Here is a 12,409-nt window from a genome sequence, read left to right on the forward strand (position 1 = left end):
TAGAGAACAATCACAATCCAGCCTCCTCTAAATGCTGCGACATCATGACGCCTCCCCTGCCAGCATTGGAATCACTTCATCCCACAGCCTCTGTTCAGGCTTAGTCACAGCTGTGACTGTAATTAGTAAAGTCTTTCAGATTGTCAAATTAACAGCATGGACCGGACAATAATTCACATCCCAGTTTTTGTGGATTCTGCTCCTGCTGCTCGAGATACAATGACAGGATGTAAATCTGATAACTGAGTAGGTTATCACATCTGACACCTGCAATCTAAACTAAATAATGTGAGTTGATATTTTAAATGTGTCTAAGAAGAGCTCCTGAACAGTGTGTGGCATTTAAACACCACAGGAGGTTTCAGTTTCAATCCTGCAAGCCTGTTGTTACAAAACTCCCTGTTTTGATTGAAAGAATAAATGACTTAAACTAGTCTTATGGTACATGTGAATCTTTCCGTAAAGGACTGTATCATCAGAAGCAAAATTAATCTTCTTCAACTTCTTGAATTAATAAAGCTTAATGTTACAGAAGAGAATATTTTTTACCCCCCCCAAATCTCAACAAATCCCTGTTAGCCCTGCAGTTCTACAGCAACACCCATGAATTTGCCGTAATGGTGAAGATGCGACAAAGATGCCATCAAAAGCAAACAGAAGTGCCGAGTAATTGTAAAGTAAAACAGCGTGTTGTGGGGCTGGAAATCAAAGTTATGAACTTCGATATCTCAGCCCCCGAGCAGATCAAATCTTTTTAGGGTTCACAAACTTCTCTCAGGTTGCTTTAACGTTTGTTGAACAGTGTCCTTTGGGTTTATTGCTTGTACAAAAACAATTGGAGGAGTCACTTTATGATGACGAACTAACATTTATCCTCCTAATATTAACGTTTCTTGCTTGAGACTAAGATGAGAAGATTGATGGTATGATAAACTATTTCCTCTGCTAGAATCTCATTGATTATTATAATATATCTCTCTGTTTTATAATCTGCTCTGCAATAGGTCAGATTTATATTCATTTTACATAATGTTATCATATCCTTTGACACAGAAAGTATTTATATATGAAATCAAACTGGTAATGACTCATCAGTTGTTCGGAGGCTTTTTTTTAAGTCTACAGAAGAATACAGATGTTAAATTACCCATAAAACACTGTGGTTAGTTTCACAATGTTGCTATGAGTCAAAAGAAGAGAAGACCACACAATCCTCGCCAACTCACAAGAAAAGTTGTTGTTTTTTAGGAATTATTCTGAAAAATATGCCTAAAATAATCTGGTTTTGGCTGATTCTGCGCTGTCTCCATTTGTGATATGGGTGTTATTACTGCCATTACTGCCGTTCAAAACAGCATTCAGTCCTCCGACCTTCATTATATACAGCAGGTTAGACCTTCAATTCAACTCTTACCATTTCTCACAAATTAACCCTCGTGCGAGTGCCAATAGATCAAAATCTGGATGATTTCTGTGGCAATGGATTCGGAAATGTTGTGAGTGATTCTGTGTCTCTACGGGGCCAATATCTGCGAGCTTAATTTAAACTGACAGTTTGTGTGGGAGCTGATAGAGTTGATAGCGTGTGGAAATCTTTTCACAGTCGTCAATGAGTCCATAAAATGCAAAATGGAACTTTTTTGAGTCATTAAGCAGAGCACAAGGTAACCTAGCTGTGTAAAGAAAATTGTGTGTGCCCACACAAAATAGTAATGATCTTTTTTGCCACTGCGGGAGTTCATTTCCCAGTTAATGTGTTTGTAATTAGTGCATCTAATTAAGACAGTTATTAAGACACATTGTAAGCTGCAGCAGGGAAAGTGATAACATTATTTTCACAAACCAAATCCCTTTTCCTCTTCTCTTTTTTCTTTAGAATTTTCTGTAGTTTCTTGTAATTGTTGCTGTCACTGCTGAGCATAAGACATTTATCAACATCCTAAAGCCTTATCCTTAATGCTTTTCTCCCAAAACCACCTAAACTGACCTCACAGCTGCACCGTGGTCTTCAGCGATAGTTATTTAACAGGATGTGGCTGTCATCTGAGAAAATCTCCCTCTCATTCAGTGCGGGGCTTGTGTCTCTTGTCTTACAACTTCTAAAGCAAAACGTTGTGTGATTATATGGTGTTATATAATATGTAATGACATAATCACAGGAGCAACTCTGAATGACATGTGCTTTATAATGCATTAATCTATATGGGTTACTATAAGATAGTTTTATTGGGGATGTAATGTACAATTAATTTAAAATGAATTTTTACATTAACAAGTGTATAAATCTGTGTACAATAATAATAAGGCTGCAAACATTCAATACTTCAGCAAGAGATTATCAAAAACTGACCAAACATTTTTACCTGAGAAGACCATGATTCACGTTGGTCTGAAACAGAATTTCGATGACTAACTTAATCTGTGAGACAGAGATGATGATAACGTTAAGTTTCAATCTTTGACAAATAACATAAAACGGGTGATGATGCTGCTGTTTTATTTTGTGTATTTCCCATTAGTTGTGATATAAAGCACTAAAGTAAAAGGAGTATAAGGAGCATATAAAAATGTTTTCATAAGTTTTAGAAAAGAATCAGCCATAGCTTAAATCTTTGATTTACAGCCTGCGCAGAGTGCAGGAAGAAATGATCATATTCTTCTGATGATTATAAATGGAAACAGCTTCTTTATAAATAGAACAAGAGGGGTTATTGGTTATTACCAATAGCAACAATGAAGCTAACTCTGCACCTGTCTGTCATCCTGTTTTTTTTCTGAGCTCTCTCAAGCAGTAAACTTCAATCTGATGTTTATTCTTGTCCTGTGTGTGGCTGGTACACTGTAACTCGTTTCCCTCACTTCCTCTGTGCCGTGTTTTTCCTTCCCCAATCTTAAAGTGTCTTTTTTTTTTTTGCTTTATGTAATTTACTGAAAGTGTGTTGTTATCTATCTGATGTCAGAGCTGGCACTCTAAACAAAACAATTTGGTGCTGGGGTGGAAAACCAAATTGTGAACTGTGGTATCTGAGCCACAGAGCGCTCCAGGCCTGTGATCATGAACATCGAACATCAGTGTCGGCTCACACACTTAAAATTTAATCAGAAGAATGCATTTAAATCCAACTTAACAAAGTGAGGGCAAATTGTTACACCAATTATTTTAGATTCCAGTGGTTCTTATTTCTTACAGTGTAGCATTACAACATGAATATAGAATAGAACAACAACTTGAATGTGGCTATAATACAAACACTATGATTCTTCTCAGAATACCAGAAAAATACCAGAAGAAGAAAAGACACAAGCCATTTTATGGCATCATAAATCAGCAACATTTATTTCCACTTTTTATACATTAAACGTGCATATCAATAAAACTAAAATAGATCATAGAAATACCTTTACTGTTGTACAGTTACAATAAATTTGGCTATACACACTCTAGATTAAATAAAAAACAACTTCAGTATCAACTGCTGCATGACACAAGGCGACACTCTCAAATACTTAACATGTTTTCCCTTTTAACACATTTTTCAGGTCAAATGATGGACCTGGTCAGTGGTTGTGCTATAACAGATTCTTCCTCGTCTCATTTGAAACGTGTCCCTCTGGGACGTGCTGTGCTTTTCCTAAAATTAATTGTTAAAAAATGTTCACAGTGTCAGCATGACAGACGTAAACAGGCATCCTGCTTAAATCTGTATGAAGACTCCAATGTTTTTTGGGTTTTTGTTTTTGCCCTTAACAACCCTGTACCACCTGTGGCGTCAAAGAGGAGACAGTGCCACGCCTTTCACTAATTTCTGCAGCAGAGAAGAGGCGCACACACTCACTACATACTCACACACATTTGTAAAATCAAGAAATGCGCTTAAAGAATTTGCACAATTAGAAGCGGGCACTTTGCTCCAGGTTGACTTCTGTTGTTTAAAAAAAAAAAAAGGCATTTTTAAGTCTTGGCTATCTCAAGCTAACCTACAAGGCTTTGTGGGAAAGGACAGTGAAGAGTGTATGATACAGCTGTTATTCACATGTACGGGAACACATCAACACTTCCACAGCCATGTCAAAATATTACATACAGCACTTTAAAATAGATTACCAAGAAACTATAAAACTGAGAACGTGCAAAAATAAACACACCAAGTCTTTCACAAAACTCCCACGCACGATGTTTGTCTTTTACATGATATACAATGAATAATTAATGTATAGATTGAATACCAAATATCATCACACAAAAATGTTTTACCTTTCACCTCGGCCTCTCATCTTACTATATGTACTATACAATTTCATCCCATGCACCACCTTTAAACCCACACCAAAATACAAGAAGACTTCTTAATACTTGTGCTTTCTGAACACCAAAAAACCTAATAATTGTTCACACAGAGAGAAGAAATGATGCCTCAAGCTGTATTTGTCAAGTGAAAGTGGGCGTTGATGCAGTTTATGCTGATAGCACTGATTAGAGAAATGTCCTGTGTGACAGTATTTCAAAAAGGAAAACAAAGCTGAGAAAAGCTCAATTTCATTGGCTAAAGCTAACTTTCACAGCATAGTGAGTTTTCCACAGTCCTTAGATTCATAGTCAGTCAGATATTGTGCTGTATTAGTAATAACTAAAGATACAAATAGTTATAAACCTTTGTGAAAATAGACAAAGACGGAGAGAAAACATTTTCATTAGACTGTAAAAACAACGAGAGGAGTTGTTTCTGTGCTCTACCCTCAGCCTCAGAAGGCAGGCAAGTGGCAGTATGCCTCCAAGGATGACAGCAGGATGTAGATGAACCAGAGCGAGAGGAACATGAAGAAGGTGAGGAGCTTGGCTGTCCGTGGGCCCCCGAGCTCTCCGCCCGCCACACTGGCACGTCGGCGGTAGAGCAGCATCATCACACACACCAGCGCCATGATGGTGAAGACGGTGACAGAGAAGGCCAGGGAGCCTGGGTTCACGTGAAATGTCTTGCCTTTGGCGCGCCAGTAAACTGCTGCAATGGTCCACGCCACCCCGATGCCGAGGAATACATTTACTGCGTTGCTGCCTGTCACATTTCCGATTGAGGCATCAGCGTATTGATCCTGGATGGCGGCCACCTTACTTGCAAACGTGTCTGTAATAGAAAGAGAAGTGAGTGGAATTTCTCCAAATCAGCTATTGAAGGAGATAAGTGGTCTTCACATACATGAGTACAGTTTCTTTTAATAACACTGATTCTATTTTGAAGATTGAAGACTATTCTTCAGAAAGATATTCTTTCTGTGTGTGTAGGTGTTCAGCTGGGTTGGGATCTAACTGTGTGTGAGGGCCACAGCATATAATTTACACCATTTTCACATTCATCAAAGCATTCAATGAAGCCTGGCGGCCAATCGATAGCTGCATTGTCATCCTGAGGGAGACATCTCCCATTAGGAAAGAAATGTTACTTCATTGGACAAACGTGATTGCTCAGAACCACTTTGTATTGATCTGCTGTGACCCTTCCCCCTGAAGAGACAAGTGGACCCAAACCCTGTCAGCTAAATTTCCCACGAGGAATAAGAGAGCCATCGGCTCCCCTCCATATATGGGGTCAAGGATTTAGGTTTTCCCTTTATTTTATCAGCGTTCGTCTGTGCTACTGATTAAATGAATTAACAAAACATGTAACAGGCAATATGGAAATAAGAAAATACTATGATTCATTCTGCAAAATCCTTTTAAAACATTATAATCAGCAACCCATGAGCTCAGTTTAGATGGTGTCAGTCAAAGACTGTGTTTGCCATTTTGCTTGCTAAGTTGAGGAATCTGAGGAAGAATATATAGTTGGTCCTTTGATACTCAAGCGCCATGTTACTAATCATCATAGATATGTACATGTACATGCCTTCTTGACTGCTGGTGTTGGTTCAGAGGAAGCTTCGCCTTAAAACATATTAAATTCTCTAAGGACTGTGAATCCACTACAAAAACATCTGAGCATTCTGAATTTAGTAAAGGTTTTAGGCTGTTCGGTTTGTTACAATTGTCAGATATGCCTTTAAGGCATATAAAGCAATTGATTCACATATATTTGAGTTTATATAATCTTTAAATTTAAATTCAAATTATTAAAAGAAAACAGAAAACAAGCACTCTGCTGCAGAGTATCTGTTAGAGCAGTTATTTTTTCCTTTATGGATATCAAGATGTTGAACCTATAAGATATTAGATCAAGATAGACAGTAAGATTAAGATCCCATTACTTATATACAAAATATACTCAAATAAACACATCTGGAGCATTTTAACACAGTATAAAAGTTTGGCATTTGTAACATGAATGGATCAGACACACAGTCGGACCTGTGGAACAAGATGGTGGCCGATGCAATGTATCTCACAAGACCAGACACAGCTTCTCCATGTATACATCTGTGGCTATTAAAGACCATTAGTTAAATTAATTAAAGACCATATGTTAGTTAGCAGGATATGTGGTTAACTTGCTGATTTAAACTCACAGGCAGCTATCGTTTTAGACGCCAGTAAAACACTTAACTAGCTTAGCATCTCTATATTCATGACGCTAAACTAAGCTGAATAACTTTCTCCTCCTCGTTGCAGTTTAGTGTGTAGGCAAGATTGATGTCAATATTTTCATCTACCTCTGGCCGAAAGGCATAGTCTACATATACACCTTTCAAAATTGGTGAATATTACTTAGATGTATGTGATAGGATGACACAAAAAGCGCTATGTTGTATTTCATGAAACTTGCTGATAATTGGACAATTGGTGAAGAAGAAAAAACATTAAAACATTGGTGCAGACGAGGAGCACTTCTGAAAATTGAATATTAGCTTTGATAGAGGATAAGTTATCTGAGTGGTCTTGGATGAGCTAAGAAATTTCCTTTGACCACTGTAAGTTTATGATTTCCTTTCAGTTAATATATGCTGTTCTGAGCTCATCTGCAAGCTTTAAGGGGAGTGCGTGGGGTTTACTAAGCTAAAACCTTTCAAAGCTAATTTAGATGCTCTCTTTGCGCCTCTCTGTGACAGTGTTACACTGTGAAAAGGGAATACAAGCTGACAGTAACAAGTGAAACAGTGATCTTCTTTGTTTACAGCTTGTTAATGTGCGAGACAAGAGCTTCAGAGATAATTCCTCTGACAGCACAGGGTGAGGAAGGTTACACAAGCCCCACCAAGCAGCTGCTTCTTCTGCACAAGCAAAGCCCAGAGGGAGTAAAGAGCAGGTATACAGTCTGAGTGAGATTTAAAGCACAGACACCCACCTGGAACAGAGGTGCCAAGGGCAACGAAGACCACCGCAGTGACCGAGTCTTTGAGACCAACGGTGCAGCCGAAATGTGAGGCCAAGTCTCCGGTCACTGCTGTCAGAGCACCAATAAGGGAAATGGAGACAAAGAAACAGGCCCAGCCGTTCCAGTATTCAGTTGGTGGGACAAAAGCGAAGAGGACTTTCCAGAAAACTGTCAGGAAGTGCATGATGTAATCAAAGCAGGATGGCAGTCTTTCTTCCCCACTCTCCTCCTCATCGTCGTTACCTGGTAAAGACGTGAAGGAGGTGCATGAAAGACAACAATACACATATAGGCTATAACATGAATTATGGCTTCTGCTTTTTCTATTGATGAGCCTAATTAAGATCTAATTATAAGTGATGCAGCTGTGACACCGGAGTTCCCATACTCACACATTTTATTTCAACTTTTTAAATAAAGATGTCAGGCATTTCCTCATATTTAATTTCTTTTGATCCCTGATTCATAAGCAGGAAGGACTGGGGCAGAAATGCTGTGCAGACACTAAAGAATGGAACGATGTGCTGCTTTTATCTACGCACTATTGCTAATTTTTCTTTTAATACAAAGTTACAGCTGCTGTATGCTAGATAAGGCCATGACTATGGATATAATTGTTTGTTTTTAGCCTTTGGTGTGACTACAGCACCAGCACTGCACCACCACTATTTTCTGCTTCTTCTAATGTTAACTGAAAAATCATAGTTTAGCCAAATGGGACTGATGTGTTTAAAATACACTTCAAGGGTTCAGAAAAATATAGTGGCTTGAATAGAGTTAGGTCAGTTCACTGCACACAGACAGAATCCATGCATTTAATTAGTCTCACACTGTTTAAAAAGCATTGTATCACCCCTGACATGACAATCAAAGGACAACCATTACTACAGCCACAATCACAGTGATGACCAAAATCACATCACCCCTCGACTGTGCTCACAATGACAGCTGCAGCCTGTCGCTTTCAGCTTTGGGAGCAGTTTGACATACCTTCACATAGATTACTTTGGCCGGCCTATAACATAGTAGTATAACATATAGTTCCTGATATCATAACATATTTACTCTAAAAGTGCTCACATTATGGATCAGAGGCAATACAAAGATTATTACACTGAGTGATTTGTGGAAAAGAAAACATACATAGTTCCTGATGTTAGTTCCCAACTTTTGTATTATCTTTTGAAGACTGTATCAAGACTTTGCCCCCATCCAATTGGGGAAAATTGCTCTATTTTTTAACCTGGGTCCTATTTTGCAATCTTGTTTAGTAGGAATGATTGTATGTATGAGTCCAACTGAATGACCTGCAAACACAAAACAGCAAAGATGGCATCATTATTGCCAAGTGACAGAGAAAGTTTATTTCAGGAAAACAAAAACACAAATCTGAGTGAGAGTTGTCTAACGACACAGTGCTGGATTACAGAAACCATTGTTTAATGATACTTAAAGGTTTACCAAAAGTAAACCAAAACAACTAAAATATGTGAACTGGGACACGTTGGAATAAGAGCTTGTTGTGCTACAAACTAGTGGAAAAACTCCTGTCTGCATACTACACTTTGCTGACCGCTCAGTGATTTTGACTGGAATGAGTACTGCCAGTCAAGAAGGAGAAGAAACTCAATATCACATGACCCTTTTCCAGGAGAACTGAGCGAACTGCTGTGTACACTACAGAGTGGAGGTCATTTCATCAGCCAGTTATTTTGTTGATCTGCCATCTGCATATGGGTACATACTGTATAATTCACAGTTAAGTTGCATCGGTTTTACAGTGGCCAGTTATGTTCTGATATTCTTACTCAGAACTGGACCTTTTCAGAAATGTTAGCTAGTTAGTTTGGGATTTGGCATTTAATCTGAAATACATCCATGACTGAAATACAGCCACATAATGGCCAGAGGTGAACTCTGGTTGTGTACACACTCTGCATGCAAATGTGACTGATGGTGACAAGAGAGAAAAAGCCTTTTACCAAAATGACACATCTTTGGTGTCTGAGTAAACTTTTAGCTTAAAGATTTGTACATCAGTGCAGATCTAAAAGGTCCGGAAAGCCAAACAAATTGATTTTGAAAGGGCAAAAAGAAAAGGTTGACCATCGTCATGAATTCTTTAAAGCCATTAATTGCTCAGGCAGAGCTAACCAGTTTAGCTACTATGATGAGCCTCATAAGGAATTCACCGCAACATGAATTTTTAATCAAATCAGGATCAAACAGATGCATCAGATAAACTCAGAATTACCAAAATGTATTAGGGTTACGATAAAGGAATTTTAAAAAGCTCTTTAATTCATCATCTGATACATTTAACAAAAAAAAAAGATAATTAAGCCAATTTCAAACTGGAACATATGGGGTTTTAATGAGGTTGTATCTAAAAAATAACTAATCACAACAGGCGGCTGGTGAGCCAGATCCAAATATTATGCTTTAATCCTCTGCAGGTCTGGTTATGAACAGATGAGACATTGCAGGATGCTGCAACTCACCTGCACTGACAGTGACAGCACTAACAAACTGCTCCCTCCAGCTGCTGCTCCCCACCACCAGAGCCAGGTTGGTCTTCTTGATCAACTTATCCACCGTGCTCTAGAAAAAAAAAAACAGAAGGCAGGTACATTTACAGGTATGAGACATAGAGCATCAGTATAATCTTGGCAATGTGTGACACAGGGGACGCTGATGTGGTGACTTAAGATGCAATTAACTGCATCTTTCCTCCCATTGTGGTGCACAGTGAATCACTGAAACGGAGGGAGCAAAAACCCCCCTATCCCTCAGGTCTGAGGCACTTTGCAAGCGTAAAGCTGCTTTACGCCAGTGCAGGGAAAAGAGACAGCTCATCGTACTGGAACTTGAAGTCTCAGTGCAATATCATGTTGCAGCTTAAATGTTCTTAAATTGCCTTGAAGGGGCGCACACTCATTTTACATCAGGAGATCAGTTTACCCCTGAAGAGGACTGAAATACAAACCTGTGAAAACTGCTGGAAAATGTGTTCTGTGGCTGTAATAGTAGTATAACAAAGGTGATGTCATAGTGATGTAATCAGGATTATCTCATTTGGGATTAGGAGACCGCAAAGCAAACTGGAGTATACAGACACGGACAGCCAAAAATAAACATGCTCATGCTGATTTAATGGAAAATATTGTTTTACATCTGAATGTGTCTGCCTGTACTGCATTGATTTTGAGCATTTTTATTCATTTGACAACTTTACAATACAAAATTAATGGAATTCTGTTTTAAATACCCCAATACGCTAAATGATACAATTTATTTAAACTTAGTTGACTATTTAAAGTTAATGTAAAATTGACTGGTAGAGGCACAAGTTACATGAGCAGGATTTATAATTTATCACACATCCCTGGTCAAGTTAAATATTAATCCCTGACTGTCTAACAGGAAATACCGTGACAGAACTAAAACTGGGGTAAGATTTTACTTGATCGTCACTACCTCCCGAGTATCTGAGCTGTTTGGGTTGTCTGTGTACTCTAATAGTGTCTATAAATTATTTCAACGATTTGGAGGTTGTGGCTCAGAAGCCCAAAGAATGCTGCGCTGCTGTTTTTCTGCTGAAAGTTGAAATATGTAAACTCAAGTTTTTGTGTTCATCGCCACAATTCCAAAATAAGAAGACACCACTGAAGGGGATTGGCGTGGCTCTGAGGTGAAAAGCTGCCCATTTGGACTTACCTTAAATTCATAAGATTCCTCAATGACTATTTCCAGTTTAGTGTGCTCTCCCAGGCAGGGGCAGCCCATCTTTGACACATCCTCTGGTCCCACTGCTGTCTTGTTATCATTCGTGTCTCCTGCACAGTGCAACAGATGTAAAAACTGGGATGTCTACTCATGATGCCATGAAGGGAGTTGTCATCAAGTAACATAAGTAGGTGAAATGTAATGAAACCAGTCTTGCAACGATGCAATCTGACTCCTTTTTGTATGAATCTCTTCTGACTGATAGCCAGTCATGATGAAAAAAAAAGGCTCCCTGACAAGCTTGACTCTTGATATGGATAAAAAGTCAGATAGATTTCACAACTATTAGAACACCCTTTTAAAATTTTTGATCAACCATATAAATCGGAGTCCACTCACTGAATTACAGGCCCCATAAATGCATGTAGAAATCTAAAAATCGACAAATAAACCCCTTAACTTTTGTCCCTTCTAAATTTTGGCCGCAACTGAACTACTTTAAATATATTCTGTTTCATATTCCAGCAATTAGGCCTCCAGCATAAAACTTGGTAGTGAAATACAGCAAAGTGAAGGCAGACAATTTGCCCCAGAGTAAAGAAGAATTTATGTCAAAGGATAAAATCTGCACCCAAGGATTTTAATAGAATATAAAGATGGGTTGATGCAGAGTTTAAAATATTGTAAGTCATTAAATAAGAAGGAACAACTCTCTCCTTCTGTAGTCTTCAACTTACCATGCCTCTGTCCAACCTCCAGCAGTATGGGCTCCTCCAGCACAACTGTGAACGTCTTGTTTTTCTCATATTCCTCATCGTCGATGATCTTCACGTTTAGCAGCTTCCTGAGAGCAGAGGAAGTAGCCAAAGACATATGAAAGAGAGGGGTAATCAATTAATTAGAAAGTGGCAACAGCTGCGGATATGAGTAAACCAGCAGTGAGCCTCTGTTACCTAAAGTCTGTCAGAAATATCACACGTTCGCAAGAGCACTTCATAAAGCTACCTCCATCCTTTTGTAGACGTTCAGATAAAACCAGTGTAGCTACGAGGTGGTCTGCCTACACAATGAATCGTGAAACAGATATGTTGGAAAATAGGATAGAAGCTCAGGAGATCCACTAATTAACTAATGACCAGTAATCCAGAACCAAATAAAACAATGAAATACATTTTCCCATCACTCCACAAGAGGGCGGACTCCTTCTACAACATTAAGTGTTAAGAGTGTAGTGAAATAGGCTGCAACCCTCCCACACACTTCAAGATATATCCTGATTTTATCATCTAGTTCTCTGTGGAAATCCATGCAGGTTAAAGCTGGCTCTTCTGTCTTATTTAGACATACATTTTGTGCTCTTAAATCTGTGCGCACACAAA

At 38.6% G+C, this 12,409-nt stretch overlaps 1 protein-coding gene across 6 annotated transcripts in view; it reads right to left on the reverse strand.

Moving 5' to 3' along the window:
• Window positions 1–3,138: 3,138 nt before the first annotated feature.
• slc8a4a (solute carrier family 8 member 4a) overlaps window positions 3,139–12,409 on the reverse strand; it is a 36,864-nt gene continuing 27,593 nt past the window's right edge. For all 6 annotated transcript variants that reach the window (XM_075486336.1, XM_075486335.1, XM_075486333.1 and 3 more), the window contains 5 exons: window positions 11,768–11,874; window positions 11,022–11,140; window positions 9,806–9,905; window positions 7,275–7,547; window positions 3,139–5,123 (listed from right to left, as the gene is read on the reverse strand). In XM_075486336.1, the coding sequence (XP_075342451.1) occupies window positions 4,744–5,123; window positions 7,275–7,547; window positions 9,806–9,905; window positions 11,022–11,140; window positions 11,768–11,874 (979 nt within the window). In that variant the 3' untranslated portion in view covers window positions 3,139–4,743. The remainder of the gene's footprint in view (window positions 5,124–7,274; window positions 7,548–9,805; window positions 9,906–11,021; window positions 11,141–11,767; window positions 11,875–12,409) is intronic.

The sequence above is a fragment of the Odontesthes bonariensis genome, chromosome 16, assembly GCF_027942865.1.
Source record: "Odontesthes bonariensis isolate fOdoBon6 chromosome 16, fOdoBon6.hap1, whole genome shotgun sequence".
In the NCBI taxonomy this organism is placed as follows: Eukaryota; Metazoa; Chordata; class Actinopteri; order Atheriniformes; family Atherinopsidae; genus Odontesthes; species Odontesthes bonariensis.